Source organism: Caretta caretta, chromosome 11 (assembly GCF_965140235.1).
Source record: "Caretta caretta isolate rCarCar2 chromosome 11, rCarCar1.hap1, whole genome shotgun sequence".
In the NCBI taxonomy this organism is placed as follows: Eukaryota; Metazoa; Chordata; order Testudines; family Cheloniidae; genus Caretta; species Caretta caretta.
In genome coordinates, this window is record NC_134216.1 from 56,405,818 (window position 1) to 56,424,858 (window position 19,041).

Genomic DNA, 19,041 nt, shown 5'->3' on the forward strand with positions numbered 1-19,041 from the left:
GCAGGTAGGAATAGCGGTCAGTAGGTTTCCGGTATAAGGTGGTGTTTATGTGACCATTGTTTATAAGCACTGTAGTGTCCAGGAAGTGGATCTCTTGTGTGGACTGGACCAGGCTGAGGTTGGTGGTGGGATGGAAATTGTTGAAATCATGGTGGAATTCCTCAAGGGCTTCTTTTCCATGGGTCCAGATGATGAAGATGTCATCAATATAGCGCAAGTAGAGTAGGGGCTTTAGGGGACGAGAGCTGAGGAAGCGTTGTTCTAAATCAGCCATAAAAATGTTGGCATACTGTGGGGCCATGCGGGTACCCATAGCAGTGCCGCTGATCTGAAGGTATACATTGTCCCCAAATGTGAAATAGTTATGGGTAAGGACAAAGTCAAAACCTGGATTTGTGCTGGAAATGGCCCAACCTGATGATCACTTTAGATAAGCTATTACCAGCAGGACAGTGGGGTGGGAGGAGGTATTGTTTCATATTCTCTGTGTATATATAAAGTCTGCTGCAGTTTCCACAGTATGCATCCGATGAAGTGAGCTGTAGCTCACGAAAGCTCATGCTCAAATAAATTGGTTAGTCTCTAAGGTGCCACAAGTACTCCTTTTCTTTCAAGTGGATATTCCAAAACATAATAATTACTCCCCAAATGGATATCTATCCAAATATTTCTGAACTCAACTGGTTTATACAACATGGACCCAATTCACCACTGTATTACTCCAGTTTTATGTGAGAGTAACTTAAATTGTTCTTATAAGCTTTAACAAATGTTTACCTGTTGGCCATTTCTAATAGATTTTTGTACCTCCGAAGTCCAGAAAATCTGGGATACACAAAGAACTGTCTGTCCAGGCCAGTCCCTCACCCAGTTAATACGTAGAGTTCTTGGATAGGCTTCAATTGCTTCTGCAATCACCTAGTCATGGGGGAGATGGGGAGAAACATAGTGTAGAGTTGAGACACACAGACAGCATTCAGATCTTGAATTAGTTTAGGATAGGCTTTAGTGTTGAGAGTCAGAGCCAAATCAGAGCTAAGATTCAGGTCCAAGTCAGTTCCATAACGTTAATCTCACAAGGAGTCTCTAAAAATTTCAGCCCATGATGGTGGAAACCTCAAGAAAACAATCAACTGATCCAACAAAATTTCCAAGATCCTAATAGTGGGAATTTCATTAGATAGTCTCATTGGATTTTGCCATCAGGAACCAAACATCTCGCAAAAATAGCTCTTACTGCAAACTAAAACTGAAAAAAGCCCCCTCCCCCTTCAATTTTAGATCCAACACAGAACTAAAATTGAAGGGGTATTTGTGCCTGGACATTTTAGTCCCAAACCCGATTCTAAAAAATGAAGACGTTCAAAGTTGAGGTTCAGTTGGACTTATCTCTGTCAGCTTCTTTTCTAATAATGGAATAATGGTCCTGATTCTCCTCTAATTTACACAAGAGGAATCCAACGTAGCTGCACTGGAGATCACAGTCAAGGCCAATAGCTTTTTCCCCCATCAACAAAACTTACAAGCAAAGCTGAGGCCCTTTACTGATTAAATCTTTACATTTTTTAGCATTCTGCAAGTGATCTAGAGCAAATGCAATGGTAAATGATGAAGCATTTGAGCTAAAGTCTGTTATTAGTTTTGTAGTTGTAAAAGTCCCAGTGACATCAATAGAAACTAAACACATAACCAATGGCAGAATTTGGCCCATAGATTTGACAAGCTTAACATTTAGCTCATCTAAATAAAATATATGAACTCAAGTCAATGTAAAAACCAAGCTCGACATTCAAAGAACCCCAACAAGCACTAACAGATTTAAATCTAAGTGAAAAACTGACCTAAAACTTTCAGTTTTAAGTTTCCTTAAAAAAATCATGTGTTGATACCAAAGAGAATTTCAAAATAATATAAAGCAAAAGAGTGGCTAGATGGGATTCTGAGATGACTATATTTAAATTATACAATGAAAAGTCAGTGTGAGAATTACTAATTTTATCCTAAATCTTCTGCAGTTCTTACTCTCTCATGTGAATGCTGACTGTAACAGACAAAAGTTGGGAACACAGATGTGTCCATCATACTAAGCATATACTGCACCCCAAACTGAAATCTTTATGAATTAGAAGTGAATAACAGAATTGTTTAAAAAACAATAATAAGATCCCGTATTAAGAATTGATCCTGTGCCCAGGTGTACACATGCACATAATCAAAAAGTAGAACAATCTATATATTTGAGGAGACAGCACACTCAGTGTTCTTCCACTGACAATGATGAGGTTTGTTAAGATATTCTGATCTACATTATCTATCTTACAAGATCCCCCAAGTGGGGTGCAGCCATTCAAAACAGGTTTTCATCTTATACAATAGTTACTTGTATATCATCTACACAAATGGAGAAGTCAATAACAAAATCACAAAAAACAATGTATACAAACTTCCACAAATACACTGAAGTAATTGACACCTTCTGCATATCCATAAGATAGGGATCTGGAAGAAGAACACTTTGCAAGGTTCCTACTTGTGGAATTTTTCTTTAAGTGTTCCATTTTGGGTGAAGGTGCAATCTTGCAGATTTGGAAGAAGTTTTGCAGCCAAATCCTGTGAATCTCAGGAATCCACAGGTGGCTAGGTTCATCCACACTTATCCTCTGGGCTTTTGTGCTGACTCTATAACCTTCCCTACCCTCTCTATGGTGCTCATACTGCAGGGATCCATTAGAGTTGTGCTGCCAAGGAATCCTTAGCTTGCATTGCCTCTGGAACCCCCTTCAAAGGAAAATTCCTAGGCCAGAGGGAGAGTAGTGAAAAGTTAATAGAACCAGCTGCCTTGACTTTACACTAGATTCTCGAGGGGCCTCAGAGTTACAGACTATGTCCACACTTCCAGCCCCATTCTTTCCACAACAGATTCCTGACCCAGCTGAGAGCTCTCCATAGATCTGTTGTAGGCAGGATGGTGCCACAGAGGTGAGCGATTTCCCCTGCTCTATTGGAATGGAGAGATCAGGGCTGAAAGTCTGCTTCCCTATCAGTGCTGCTCAGTTTTGGGGAAGAATCTGGCCAAGAATTAATAGGGAATCGTCAAGCTTCTGTTACCCAATCCTGAGATCCAAATGTATCATTTAGCACTAAAAACAGCAGATAAACTTATGACCCTCCAAGGAGGAATCTCTCTCTGTAAAAAATGAATGTATTGCATTCATACACATATATAGTTTTTTTCATCTGCAACAGAATATGGCTAGCATTTTTCATTTAGAGTAATACATTCTCTATATTAATATACATTAAAACTATTTTTAATTGTATCTGTTTCAGAGCACCATAATAAAGTGAAACTACTCTGTAGCAACCAGTAAGACTGCAGCTGGGAATACAATGTGCAATTTTAAACAATTTTAAACCTCACATTAAGAAAGATATAGCAAAAATTGATAAGATCCAGAGAAAGGCAACAAAGACGGTTGGAGATGTGACAGAATTTGCATATGATGAGAGATAGCAAAGACCAGGATTATCTAGCCTGGAAAAAAGAAGAGTAAAATAGGTCTTTACTGAGGTATTCCTAATTAACAAGACCTTAATGAAAACTTGTCAGTCTCTCCATTTAATCCAGTGGTCCCCAAACTGTGGGGTGCACCCCCTTAGGAACATTCGAGGGGATGTGGCGGGGCCCAGGCCAGCCCCCACAGGGCACAGGGAGGGAGCACCATCCACCCCGCTTTGCCCCCAGCTCTGATCCAGCCCCAGCCCCAGCTTGGGCACCGGACTCAGCCCCTGACCCCTGCCTCAGCTCCCAGGCCCACTCCTGGCCACAACCTAGTTGCAGCCCCAACCCCTGGCCACTGCCTTGGCCCAGCCCCGACCAAGGGCCCCGCTCCCAAATGTGGTTCTGCTCCAAGCTCCCGACCACAGATCCAGCCTCTCTCACAGCCGTGGATAGGTTCCATTACAGGTAAGGGAGGGTGCTATGGAAAAAGTTTGGGGATCACTGATTTAATCTTCGTTGGGATTCAGTCAGACCTACTTCAAGAACAAGGAACGCTCAATAAAATTAAAGGATAGTAAATTTAGAATGAATTAAGGAAAGACCTATTTACATGGATAATAATTAACCTGTGGAATTCAATGCAGCATGAAGCACTGAGACAACTAATGTGATTGCACTTAAATAGGTTGGAGAATATTCTGACCACACAAATTAGTAGAAATGCAAGCAAAATAATTATAGGAAGAACCAAATTTCATGTTTTAGGGCATGCACTGAATGGCTGTGAATATTTAAAAAAGGAATCCTCACCTCCCTTTGCTATGTGCACTAACAACTTGCAAGTTTCATCTTGCCTTCCTCTGAAGTATCAAGCACTGGGTACCGCCAGAAGTACACAACCAGGGGGTCACCCAATGAAATTATAGGCAACAGATTTATAACAAACATAAGGAAGTACTTCTTCACACAATGCATAGTCAGCATGTGGAACTTGTTGCCAGGGGATGTTGTGAAGGCCAAAAGTATAACTGGGTTCAAAAAAAGAATTAGATAAGTTCATGGAGGATAAATCCATCAGTGGCTATTAGCCAAAATGGTCAGGGGTGCAACCCCTCGCTCTGGGTGTCCCTACACCTTTCACTGCCAGAAGCTGGGACTGGATGAGAGGGGACTGATCCCTCGATAACTGCCCAGTTCAGTTCATTCTCTCTGAAGCAAGCATCTGGCACTGGCCACTGTTGGAAGATAGGATAATGGGCTATTTGGACCCATTATGTCCATTCTTATGTTCTTATAATACCAGACCAAAAGGACCAATGATTTGATCTAAATATGATAAATCCTGCAGAACATCCCATCATGTATCAACACCATTTTACAGATGAAACTGAGACACAGAAAGACTCGTATGACCAAAGTCACACAGGAAATTAATTGAACTTGAATCTCCTGATTTCCAGTCTAGTGTCTTAACCAAGACACTTTCCTCTCCACCTCTTACATGAAAAAGCAGAACAACAGAATGGAAATTGTTCATTCAAAATCTGAGCAGGGTTTGCATTATTTTAAGACTTTGGATGTCTCTGAATGAATCAAAAAGCATTTTACTCTTCATTTTTAACTGTTGGAAAGACTCTTTTCACAATAACTAGATTCAGACACTGAAGTATTAAGTATGGATGAAAGAAAGAGCAATACGTACAATTAAGGCACAAAAAATCTGCTAATAACTTACAATATCTTTATCCAATACAAGTTGTACAAGCTATCCTAAGTGGCTTACTAATCACCCTATCTAGTCTCAGTATTATCCTACAATATTTAGAGAGTCATAATATGAATAGAAAAAAAATTAAGACTATAAAATCTTTCAGAATTGAAGAGATTCTTGTTTAAAGCTTCACCATATACTTTTATTAAGATTCTTTTACAAATAAGGCCCTGTCCTGCAACATGGTGATTGAAGAATTTGAGGGTGTTCGGCATCGCCCAGCACCAGACACTTTGGGTATGTCTACACTGCAGTTAAACACCCATGGCTGGCCTGAGTCAGCTGACTCAGACTCACAGGGCTGTTTAATTGCAATATAGATGTTGGGCTAAGGCTGGAGCCCAGGCTCTGGGAGCCCAACCCCAAATGTGTACACCGCAATTAAACACCCCTGAGACCAAGCCATTGCAAACCTGCCTCAGCTGGCATGGGCCAGGCCCGGGTGTCTAACTGCAATGTAGACATACCCTTAGCATCTATAGGTCTGGGAATTAGAGGCAGGAAATGTCATACCAGTATTTCAGAGCACTCCCGGTAGAACCACCAGTCCAGGTCAAAACAAAATTGCCACTATGTTGTGCTTAAATGCCATATTTCAGCAAAGTACATGTTTAAGTACATAATTAAGTACATGTTTAACTGTAAGAATATGGTTAAGTCCCACTGACTTCAAAGCACACTCCTAAGTGCTTTCATGAATCGGGGCCAAGTGAATATAGTAATTTTGTACTACATGTAACACACAATGCCATTTCTACACTGGATTACCTTGCTTGATTGTTCCATCAGGAATGTATCGGTAATGGTATAGACTGCTTTGTCATGTTTTATTGTACACAGAATAAAACAGAATATATTTTATTACCTTGTGGATAGAATTTAACATAGCTGTCTCCAACTCAACGAGCCACTTTTCAACTTGACCTCTAGCTTTAGACGTTGAGATTGTGTCTATGAGTTCCACAACCTCTCCTTCACTACTCTTTATATGTGTAATGTCTAAAACTTCAGTAAACTCTACACTTGCAATTCCTTCAAAACACTTTTTCAAGTGAGGGTTTACCCTGCAGAAAACAAAACAAGACATACAGAATTTAAGACTACATAAATAACCAAACTTTACTTTAAAGCTCAGCCAAACTATTTTTCACCAATACTATAAAAGAAAAAAGGGATGTACTTCTTAAAGGTATTTTTGAGGAGTTTACTTTAGAAAAACATTTTTAATCTGCTAATGTTCAAAAAGTTACACACACACACACAAACACACACACACACACACACACACGTACATTTAAAGATTTACATACACACACACACACACAATGTTTTTAAAGAGCAATTTAAAAAAATTAAACATTGTTCAGGTCCTCAGCAATTCAAACATTGTTAAGGCTCAGGCACAACTGGTGTAAGTGGTAATCTTCCTATATGATCTAAAATCCTTTTTCACTTAGTTATACATTCCATACAAATAGATACATTAAAACAACACTGCAAGTGAAGCAATCAAACAAGTTGCAAGTGAAGTGATTAGATGCAACCTTAATTCTGCTCTGCTTTATTGTGCATATAAATTACAATAAAGTCTTTCATTATATGATAGGATATTTCTTTTTTTTTTTGGTCCCACAAAGTCCCCTGTCTCATTCACTGCATAGTATGTACACTTCTGAGTGAGTAAGTCAGTTGTTCAACATTCATTTTTATCCTCACTGTTCAGTGAACAGTCTTCTGGTGCACTCACTGCACACTGAGTGCCAAACTCCAATGCTCTCACCCACAACTGAGTATCACCTTACTTAACAAGTATTTTTACTGACTTCAGTGGAACTACTTGTGGAGTAAGATACTATTTAGTATAAGTGAGAATTTCACAATCTAGCCATGAACGAGGCAGTAAACCTACAAAGTATGAAATCCATTATGAATATACAGTTTAAGCTGTTCAGAGGGCACTTGCAAACCTTTGCATTGGGGTGAACTGTACCCAAAACACCAATGCTTAGAATCATCACAGGTTTCCCAGTCTCTACATCAAGCTCAGTCCTCCATAGGTAACAGCAGGAATTCTATGCTCTTTTTCTAACTTAGCTTTCAGTCTCTACCTTGACTCTCACTTTACTGAATTGCTCTAGTGTGCAACCAGGATGACAAGTTTGGCAAAACATACTGAATTTAATTAATACATATTTTAAAAGTAACCACTTTTGGTTTGGATTCTTCCTTGATAACTCAAGTAACTTGTAGTTACTTGAGATGCATAAGTCTCAGTGAATAAAATGAGAGCTCTATGAATGGAGCAGCTACAGGATCATACCCTTAAGATGCATGTATTAGGAGCCTCACAAATATATCAAATATTACTGTACCGTGTAGGATCTTTGGTCTCTGAAAGAATCTCAAGGAGTTCATCGTTAGATAAGAAAAAAAATCTGGGGAAGAAAAGGCGCTTCTTTTCTAAGTATTCATTAAGTCCCTTAAGAATTAGTTCCAGCAATTCATTGCACTTTTTTAGCTTTTCCAACATCTTGTCTATCATCACCACTGTCAGAACATGTCTGTCCTGAAAAACAAAATTAAATTATTCCACTCAAAAAAGGTTGATGTCATACTGAGTACTTTGCCACTCTGACATGGAAAGAAAAATCTGGAACAAAGTTACCTTTGAAGTACTCTCTATTTTGTTTGAAATTTTGCTTTAACCCATAGCATTATCTAGTGCATATTTTATTCTAAGTGTTTTATGTTAATCTTCTTTAATATCTGATTTTTTGAAGAAGGTGGGTTAATAGAAGGTATTAAAGTGAATTTTTCAATCATCCACAATTACTATATGAAAATACAATCCAAAACATAGGATCCAATCCTAAACTGATCTACAGCTCCATAGTTTCATTGACTTCAATGCAGCTACATATATTCACACCAGCTGGGGATCTGGCCCATAATCTGTAGTCAGCCTATATAATTCACTAACATAGAAAATCAAACAGATGCCGTTAGATAGATTTTTTTAAGAAAAGCCTCTGGATAATTTTATGATCAACTACAACGTAGATCATTACACTTTGTGACACTCTGTAAGACAAAGTCACATCCTGGAACCCCCATATTCACCCTGGTGATATGATTATTTGTTTTGTACAAAGTATATCTTGTGAGGTATCATTTTAAAAGTCTTGATCTGTTGAATATTAATATCCTATTGCTGTGCCCGGCCAATGGGGGCTGCGGGAAGCGGCGGCCGGTATGTCCCTCGGCCCGCGCTGCTTCCTGCAGCCCCCATTGGCCTGCGGTGGCGAACCGCAGCCAGTGGGAGCTGCAATTGGCCGAACCTGCGGATGCGGCAGGTAAACAAACTGGCCCAGCCTGGCCTGGCAGGGGCTTTCCCTGAACAAGCAGCGTCCCAAGTTTGGGAAACACTGTCCTATTGGATTGTATGTACTATCATTGTTTGTGAAGTTATGAAGCATTGCTATGTGTGTTACTGAAATATGTTGTGAGGTTGAGAGATGCTCACAGCCAAACTTGCAACAAAGTACCAGCCAAATGTGCTGATGGACCATTAAAGAGAATCCACGCTCCCATCCCAGAGACTTCTCAAAGAGAGCAAGTATGCAAGAGAGACTGTTTGACCAATGAGGACTGCCTGATCCCCACATCCCAGCAAAGATCTGTCCAGCAAGCTGGAAGAGAATATAAAAGAGGGGAAATGACATCATCACTTGGCCTCTCTCCACTTTCAACGCAACACCTGGAAGAATGTCTGAAGGACAAAGACTTTAAACTGGAGAAGGGTGGTCCCATGCTGGAAAAGAGTCCCAGTCTATGTATTGAGGATCTGTAACCTGCTTGTACCATCTGTCAGGGTAAGACACTGCTTGATTCAAATCTTATTTAGTTTGTAGAACGAATTTATTTTTATTTTTTAAGTAACCAACTTTGATCCCTATGCTTGCTACTTATAATCCATCTTTCTATAGTTAATAAATCTGTTTTATATTTTACCTAAAACAGTGCGTTTTGGCTGAAGTGCTTGGGAAATCTCAGCTCAGTTTACAAAGGCTAGTGTGTGTCCATTCCATATTGAGTAAATGGTGAACTGGATACTGAACTTATACTGGCCAGCCTTCTGGCCAGTGCAAGACAGTAAAATTCTGGGTTGCAAAGCTAGGGAGCTGGGAAGATTGGCTGGAGCCTCTATTGTTGGTTCATGAGTGGCTCGGAGAGCATTCAGGTAACACAGTTGGATGTGTCCCTGCCTGTGGATGTCTGTGTAAGTGCAGTGCCTATCATAGCTTGACAACAGCATCACAGTGTGAGAGGGATATCCCGGGCTGGTGGGACAGAGGATTCAGCGGTTCCACAGTCCAGGTTGCACCCTGGGGATCCCATCACACCCTTTCTAAGAGGGTAATCAAATCTCGTGGTTTACAGCATCAATAGATTTCTGCATAGATCAGAATTCCTTTTATCCCTTGCGTAAAACATTACATACACTCTGTCAGAAATACTGAGATGGGGAAGTTGTGGGTGGCAGGTGTTTTCCTACCTATGAAGGGTCAATATGGTTAAATGTCAGAGTTAGAATACCAGACTTGATCACCCATTACTAAATATTAAAGGGTGCTGTTGCTTTTTAAAGTATAAAACAAAGAGAAATATTATAGGGTTATTTCACATTCTGTAATGTGTAGCAAGAGTCACTGCTGAACATGAACTGAATTTCTTATTATATTTTTGTTCTGTATAGAAGATAAAATAATTCATGTCAGGAATTTTATCGAGCCCTTTCTAAATTAATCCAGAATTTCAGCAAACAAAATTAATTCAAATGCTTAGTAGAGCTACTGTAATTATCTGAGTTATCTAATTTACCATAAATGAAAGAAAATGAGAGGTTTTGCAGACTCGTTAGTTCTAATGAATGTTATACTAATTGCAAAGAATGTGAAGTTGCTTGTGCATCAAGATCTATCTTTTAATAGGTCTTATGGTCAATGTATAAGCCAAAATAATACTCACCAAATACCAGTCTTTAAAAGCAAATTAAAAATCTAAATAAAAAGCATTAAAATTATCCCATTCCAGTTAGCAATTATTTTGACCAGATATTTGAGTACTTGCAGTCTACCTACCTATGAAACACCGAATTAGTTGGTTATAGGTTTCAGAGTAGCAGCCGTGTTAGTCTGTATCCGCAAAAAGAAAAGGAGGACTTGTGGCACCTTAGAAACGATCTCTAAGGTGCCACAAGTCCTCCTTTTTTTAGTTGGTTATGTAGTTGATTTTGTTAGAAAGCACATATGCCTAATACCTGATTATAATGTTCCCCTGTAAATGAAGTATACGTTACATGAGCAAAAAAACAAAAACAAAAAATACCTGAAATTACTTGGCATTCTGTTATTTGCACCTTTAATTATATCAAACCAGAACACAATCTGAATTAAATAACTATTCATGCTTTTCAACCATATAAAGATAAACTGAGCTGTCAAAATTCAGACACAGCTAATAATTGGTTTTATAAGACAGCATTTAAAAGTGCATATTTAAGTACACTCTATAAAACTGTCAAAGAATAAAGTCTTTGGTTTCCTTTCTTAGTATGTAATCATCAGCAATTTTTCTGAGTACAATTGATCTTGCAATTGAAAACTGAATGTTGCCAAATGTGAGAAGGGAGATCTTCCCTGGTTATGTTTAGATTCTTTTCATATGTGAAAAAGAGGTAAGACAAAAATAAACATTTCAATTTTCAACATGGGTTTCCTATCTACAGTTCCGGGGAATGATCAAGAATAAATGAGAATGCCATTGTTCTTACACATTCAAAACATCAGTGTCACTTGTTTGATCATTTGCAGGAAAAGAAACTGTATCACAAACATAGTGGTTCAGCTAAACTAAGTGTACATAAAGAGGCCTGTTACAATAATCATATGCCAACAACTGTAGTTCCTATAAATTACTTTTAATTAAGACTACGTTTTAGTCATGGGTATTTTTAGTAAACGTCATGGACAGGTCATAGGCCTGTGAATTTTTGTTTATGTGACCTGTCCATGACGTTTACTAAAAATACCCCTGACTAAAACTGGGGAGGGGGGCGCTGCAGGTGCTGGGGAGCTGGGCACAGCCCTAGGGAAGCACCACTGGTGCTGGAGAGAGGGGTGTGGGTGCTTGGGGGGAGAGTCACGGGCCGGGGGGACACCACAGTGCAGGGGAGGGGGTGTGGCCTGGGGGGGCACTGTGGGTTCTGGGGAGGGGGGCGCGGGTGCTTGGGGGAGAGTCACGGCCCCAGGGGGGCTTCGCAGGTGCTGGGGAGGGAGGCACGGCCTGAGAAAGTACCACGGGTGCTGGGGAGGGGGGCGCAGGTGCTGGGGGGAGTCACAGCCCATGGGGCACATGAGTGTGGGGGGGTTGGTGGGGCTGGGGCAAGTCCCCTACCCAGCTCCTGGGAAGTTGCGACCCCAACTCCCTAGCTCCACATGCTGCCTCTGCTCCGCCCCAAGCCCTAGTTCTGCAGCTCCCATTGGCTGGGAACCACGGTCAATGGGAGCTGTGGGGGCAGTGCCTGGCTGCCAGCAGAGGCAGCATGAGGAGCTAGGAGAGAGGAGTCCCCCACTGCAGGTAAACAGCGGCCCCAACCCCAAACCCTGAGCCCCCCCACACACACAAACTCCTGCTGCTGGGGGGCAGGATGTCCCGAGACTGCCCCAGCAGCATGCAGTGCGACTGACCTGGGGGCTGCCCAAGCTGCTCAGGCGGCTCCTAGGCCAGCCACATGGTGCTGCCGCAGAAGTCACGGAAAGTCACGGAATCTATGACTTCTGTGACCTCCATGACAAACACAGAGCCTTACTTTTAATCTACCATAGACTTTTGTCTCAGATGTTTTAGCACAATCTTGAATTTCTTCCCCACAAAAATTTAACACTCCTCTTTTCTAGTTATTTAATTTATGAAAAGTAGAAATTAAATCACAAAGTAATTTCATTCTCATATGTCTTGCTTTAAAAAAGATATGTTAAACATGCCTAATCTATGATTATTCAAGTTTGTGATGAAAAGTGAGGCAAATAAAAAAACAGTTGTATTACCTCTCACATCAATTGTATAACAAAATGGCATCTAAAGGCAAAAAAGCAAGGAGCACAGTCAAGTTTAGTATTGTGATTTAAGAAGAAACATTCATATTCATCGTGGAAGTGCCTTCTTCTAAACCATAAAATCACGACACTATATTTCTGGACACAGAGTGCCATCTTCTGGGAAAATATTCCTTTCTGTTTAATGATTATGAAACTTCAGAAAGATTTGAATATCACGTGGTACAATGGGTTATCATAATGCTCTGAAAAATATACTAAATATAAATGGATGAGTCTGATTTTTGTCATTGCAAAATATATTGCATTCCATTAGTTATTTATATTTGGTTCCCACCTTAGAACTAGAAATTCCATATATCATCAAAATAGTAATTTCCCATAGAATTACAGGACTGGAAGGAACCTCAAAAGGTCATCTAGTCCAGTCCTCTGCACTCAAGGCAGGACTAAGTATTATCTAGACCATCCCTGACAGGCATTTGTCTAATAGAACTATAGGACTGCAAGGGACTTTTAAGATTGGATTTTTAAAAGCAGGTTAGACAAACACCTGTCAGGAATGGTCTAGATAATACTTAGTCCTGCCACGAGTGCAGGGGACTGGACTAGATGACCTCTTGAGGTCCCTTCTAGCTCTCTAATTCTATGATTCCACAACCTCCCTAGGCAATTTATTCTAGTGCTTAACCACCCTGGCAGTTAGGAAAGTTTTTCCTAATGTCCAACCTAAACCACACTTGCTACCATTTAAACCCATTGCTTCTTGTCCTATCCTCAGAGGTTAAGAAGAACAATTTACCTCCCTCATTCTTGTAACAACCTTTTATGTATTTGAAAACTGTTATCATGTCCCCTCTCAGTCTTCTCATCTCCAGAGTAAACAAACCTAATTTTTTCAATCACTCATAGGTCATGTTTTCTAGACCTTTAATCATTTTTGGTGCTCTCCTCTGGACTCTCTCCAATTTGTCCACATCTTTCCTGAAATGTGGCTCCCAGAACTGGACACAATACTCCAGTTGAGGCCTAATCAGTGTGGAGTAGAGCGGAAGGATTACTTCTCATGTCTTGCTAACAACACTCCTGCTATTACATCTTAGAATGATATTTTCTTTTTTTGCAAGAGTGTTACACTGTTGACTCATATTTAGCTTGTGATCCACTATGATCCGCAGTACTCCTTCCTAGGCAGTCAGTTCCCATTTTGTATGTGTGCAACTGATTGTTCCTTCCTAAGTGGAGAACTTTGAGTTCGTCCTTATTGAATTTCATCCTATTTACTTTAGACCATTTGTCCAGTTTGTCCCATCACTTCAGTCTTGGGGATGAAATGAGGAGTGTTAACCCATCACTTCACTTTGAATGTTCCCTTGAAATGTGTTAACTTCTTATGCTAAACAATCTGGTCCATATTATATTTCCAAGACCTGAAGAAGAGCTTTGGGTAAGCTTAAAAGCTTACCAACAGAAGTTGGTCCAATAAAGATATTACCTCAACCCCCTGCCCATCTCTCTAGATACTCTATTTTTTTACTTTGTTATCATTGTATACCTTATCAATATAACACACATTAAATTTAATTAAAAGATGGCAGCATGTGAGATCCTGATGAAAATGTGTAAGGGTGCTAATATTCTGAACACTGTTCATATTGGGAATAACTTCAGAAGCTGCATGACTGCCAATTCAGAAAAGAGAAATATATCCCAAATAGAATTGCTAGGAAACTCAGAAAATGCCTCATTTTGTACATTATACTGCAAATGCTCCTCCCAACCTGTTGCTCAGAAAACAATCATTGGGGTTTGTGCATCCCTACATGATATATATTTGGGCTTTTTTCAGGATATATATATATATATATATATATATATATATATATATATCCTGAAAAAAGCCCAAATCAAAATACTTTTTAGACTATGATACATATATGTTAACATTTATCCTGATTATACAGTGGGTCTCAAGAAGATACACAAAGGTTTTGACCATGTAAAAATGGAACTTCACACTTTTACCTCCAAGCAGTAATTTCACAGTGAGCACAATTTTAATGGAAAGAAATGGATATTCATATATCTTTTAAAGATTTGACAATACAACGAATTTGTGACAAAGTCAGGTGGAAAACAAGCATTGGCAATGTCCCCATATCACGGAAATCATTAAGGCTGAATATAGATTTCTCTTTTAATTTATTATTTATTTCCTGATAGTTAACCGGTTATTTCCCTGAGGTACCAAGTTCGTAAAGCATGAATTTCCTTCTTGAGCTACAGGGCGGCTAAGATAGAATATTTGATGCAGGGTTATCATCTGGGGTTTTAGAGACAGAGATATTGCTCCTGTTCATTATGTGATTAGATAAAACCCTTCAAAATGAGCAATGCACAGTTTAAAATGCACAGTTTCAGTATACACTTAGGAATGTTATAGCAGTCAGTCTTTAGTGCTGAAAGAAGATAATTGTTTTTATATTATTTTGCTTTACATAGTGTTTAAATTGTTTAATTTTACTTGTCGATATACTGTCCTTCTAGGTAGCTGAAACAGGTTTGACAACCAACATTAACAAAAAAAAAATAAACAATCAGGAAAAGAGTTAGTATGAAATATACAGAACACATTTTTATCTTGCCAGAAGCAATTTTCTGATACATACTACAAACACACCCACTTTTTCTTAAGAGAGTTGTCATTACCTGCAAGGCAGATTTCATTAGATCTTTCCAGGTTTTATCCACAGCGGTGAATCGCCTACTTTCCTCGGGCATCTGAGCCATAATATCAGGAGAGCTGAAAATTGGCTCCAAATACAGCCAAGTAGCTTGAACCTTCAGCCATTCATCCAGGATTTCCTGTACCAACAACAGCTTTCCTTCCCATTCCCTATAAACAGAAAGCATTGGTTCATCGATTGTATTAATACTAACAGTAAATCGTTTTACTTAGAATGTTAAGTTTTAAGACTTTTTTACAAGACACATACAAATTACAATCACTGAGGACCAAAACTGGACAACATAAATAATAACTTCAATTTATTAAGTACTTGCCAACATTATAAGTTTTTCTTCATATTAAGGATAAATTATGGTGACTGTTCTCCAAAAGTACAATAGCTTTTTTTTAACACGGATCCTTATTCCTCACTTCCCATACAATGCCTTTGCAGGCAGACTGGGGAGTATGCTCTTATAAGCAAGAAATATATGCAATTCTTAAATGAAGGATGCCATCTTTGGTCAAAATGGGTATATAAATATTGAACTACAGTTTCCAACAATTAATTATTTGTGACATGGGTCCTAAACAAGGCCCAAAAACTGATGAAACTGAAATAACTCAACTGGTGTAGTTTGGCTTCTAAATAAGGACTTGATCCAAAGCCATTGAAATCCATTGGAATATTTCTATTGATCTGAGTGAGTTTTGGATCAGACCCTGAATGAGGATCTATGTACTTTCAGGAATGTTACAGTGAACAGAACTCACAGTTTAAGTATGTGCTATTATATTTACAATAAGGAAAAATTAAGGAATAATGTACCCCACAACACACACACAACTGCACATAGTCTGCAAGTCCACCAAAAGTGTTTTTCTGTCAATATCATAAATCATTAGAGAGTGAGAACTCAAATTCTGGTAATGTCACTGAAACCCTATTATGGAAAAACAGCCTTAACCTATGTACAGAATATTTTGGGCATGATCTGGAGCCTCTGCTCTTTTGACTTCATTGGAACCACGCAAATAGCAAAGCTATGGGAATTCATAGATCTCATAGATTTTAAGAGGTTACGTAGGAACATTCTGTTCATCTAGTTTTCATTACATAGGCCACAAAATTTCAAATAATGATTTCTGCATCTAACCCTGCAACTTGTGGTTGAACTAGATAGTTTCTTTTAGAAAGACATTAAAAGTTTTCATTAAAAGACTTCAAGTGTTGGAGAATTTACTACATCCTTTGGTAATCTGTTCCAATAGTTAATTATCCTCACTGTTAAAAATTTGTATTTTATTTCTAATTTGAACTTTGTTGACTTAAATTTTCAGTCACTGAATGTTGCATGCCTTTGTCTGCTAATGAGACCTCTAATATTAGATATCTTCTCCCTTTGTACACATATTGACCACAGTTAAATTCTTTTTAAATTTTCTCTCTGATAAACTAAAAGGATTTGAGCTCTTTTAGTCTCTCATTATATAGCACATTTTCCAGACCACAGGTCATTCTTTTAGCTCTTCTCTGAACTCTTCCCAATTTTTCAACATTCTTCTTAAAGTGCTGAAACCAAAATTGGGTACAAAATTTCAGTACTGTTCTCACCAATGCCATAGAAGGTAATATTACTACTAGGGCTGGTCAAAACTCAAAATTTCCATTTTGTGGGAAATTCTGACTTTTCAAACTTTGTTTTCATTCCAAATCAAAACAAAAGCAAAATAGTATCAAAATTTTCCACAAAATGGAAATTTAAAAAATGTGTTTCCAAAATTTTATTGTAGACAAAATTTGATATTTTGTTCTTAAATGAAATGGTTTTTAAATTTATTTTGTTATTATATTTACATTATTTCATGATGCCTGTAGTAGTAGTATATAATATGACAGTTCATATCATCTCATAGTGATATAAGAGCCAAAATATTATTTTAGTTTAGTTTTTAAAAATACATTAAGAGCAGCTGTTACTTAGTACAGATTAAAATATCTTGCCTTATTTTCTAGATCAAAATGTCTCCTGGTTGTGTTGTAATTAAACAGTTTGCCACTAACACAAAAGATTTCAGTCTGTACTAAATAGCAGTGGTCCTTGATGTTTTAAAAAAAATAAAATGTAAGAGTAAAATATGTTGACAATTTCATATCATATGATGACTTGACATAACATGTCAGATTATACACTACTACTACTGACATCTCATGAAATAATGCAAACATAAATATAAATAAAAACAAATTAAAAAAAATTGGAAAAAATGTTTTGAAATAAAGTTTGAATTTTTCCCCAAAACTAAATTTTCAACCACAAATCTGTTTATAAAATATTTGTTTTCATGGGAACTTTCATCCAAATCAGTATAATTTCATACACAAAAATCCTTTTTCTCACAACTGTATTTTGCGATGGCAAACTGTTTTGACAAAAAATTTCCAACCAACTCTAATTACACAAAATGGTATTAATACCCTGCCCTATATTTTGTGGGACCCTATGTGAAATGACATAAGTGGACCACATCTAGTTTCTTATTTCATCCTATACCACTGGCAGCTTTCTGCCTGCATCTGACCTCTCCACCCTCCAAAGGCTGTGACAACCTCCTATTTCACCTACTCCGGTAACTTCTCCATACAGAAGGTGGAGACAAAAATGCAATTTTGCAAGTAAGGAATCAGGGAGAGCAGTTAAAGAATTCAGTCTATCACAGTTTGCTGCCACCAACATCAGACAGAACTGCAGGAAGGAATCTGGGATTGTGCTCTGACAAGTGAGCCAGAGTTATAAATGTTTTCCTGTATTCTTGGAAAAGGGGGCTTTATGTGGGGTTACACAGGTCTCACAGATCTTAAAGCCTACACTACACTATTATAAACCTTGTCAATGTCATCAACACCATGAGATGGAATTACAATGTTTTACTGTATGTACGGACATTTCTTTCACCGTTGAAAGCACCACAGAAACACATCACAATAAACAGTAAACACAACACACATGCGTCATTGGCCAGCACACGTCATTGTTCTTTCTACACAGTTCACGGTCTTCAGAGCCTTGAGAAACGCACCTTTCTGTACATGCTATCCAGTCAGCCACATCATCAAAATACTTGTTGCCGGCATTCCCTGCATCTGGAACCATAAAAGCTTGCTTTGGCAATCTTCCTCCACTCATCCAACCCATATGTCCCTCAAACTCAAGTTATCTTCATCTGATTGTCTTGATGATACCAGATATCATTCTGGTTATGCTGTAAATTTAAATGATTGCCTCCTCATTAGTCAAGTGTGAAATATACCTAATGTGCAGCAATCACTTGTAGCATTTCAATTTGAAGGTAGAAAGCTTCTTAACTTCCCGTTTCCTTCACGTCTATGTCTCATCTGCATATAGCAAGATGCTGAAGACAAGAAACTTCGGCAATTTCATTTTACACTTTGTGGTAACACCTTTGCTTCTCCAAATGTCTGAGTGTCTCCAGACCAGCAGCTGCGAGTCTAATTCTATGTCAGATCTCTAAGTGATGTTTTATGTCCCTTGTAATCATACTACCCAGGTATTTGAAGTGCTCAACACACTCCAATGCCTCCTCAAGATTTGGGGGGGAATATCTTCACCTCTTCAAAAGAGGTATCACCACTGTCTGTGTCTTTTTGCGTGATACCTTTAGACCTAATTTGTCTACTCCCACCACTACTCTTTCTAGCAGTTTTTGCACCTCTTCTTGCAATGAGCCAATCTGGTCACTATCATCAGTGAAATAAAAATGACTAATTTTTTGTCCATGGATTGGGACACCGTTCTGAAGGTTTTCATCAGTGGCTCTTCTTAAGATTTCTTCAAGATGACAACTGAAGAGGGTTGGTGATAACAAAGCAGCTCTGGCTAACAACTATCCTCAAGGCAAA

General features: G+C 38.6%; 1 protein-coding gene across 5 annotated transcripts in view; it reads right to left on the minus strand.

The window, feature by feature from the left end:
- Nucleotides 1-19,041, minus strand: part of DNAH7 (dynein axonemal heavy chain 7) — a 285,097-nt gene that overhangs the window by 190,203 nt on the left and 75,853 nt on the right. For all 5 annotated transcript variants that reach the window (XM_048868445.2, XM_075118030.1, XM_075118029.1 and 2 more), the window contains 4 exons: nt 15,101-15,287; nt 7,646-7,839; nt 6,139-6,337; nt 778-918 (listed from right to left, as the gene is read on the minus strand). In XM_048868445.2, coding sequence (XP_048724402.1) covers nt 778-918; nt 6,139-6,337; nt 7,646-7,839; nt 15,101-15,287 — 721 coding nt within the window. The remainder of the gene's footprint in view (nt 1-777; nt 919-6,138; nt 6,338-7,645; nt 7,840-15,100; nt 15,288-19,041) is intronic.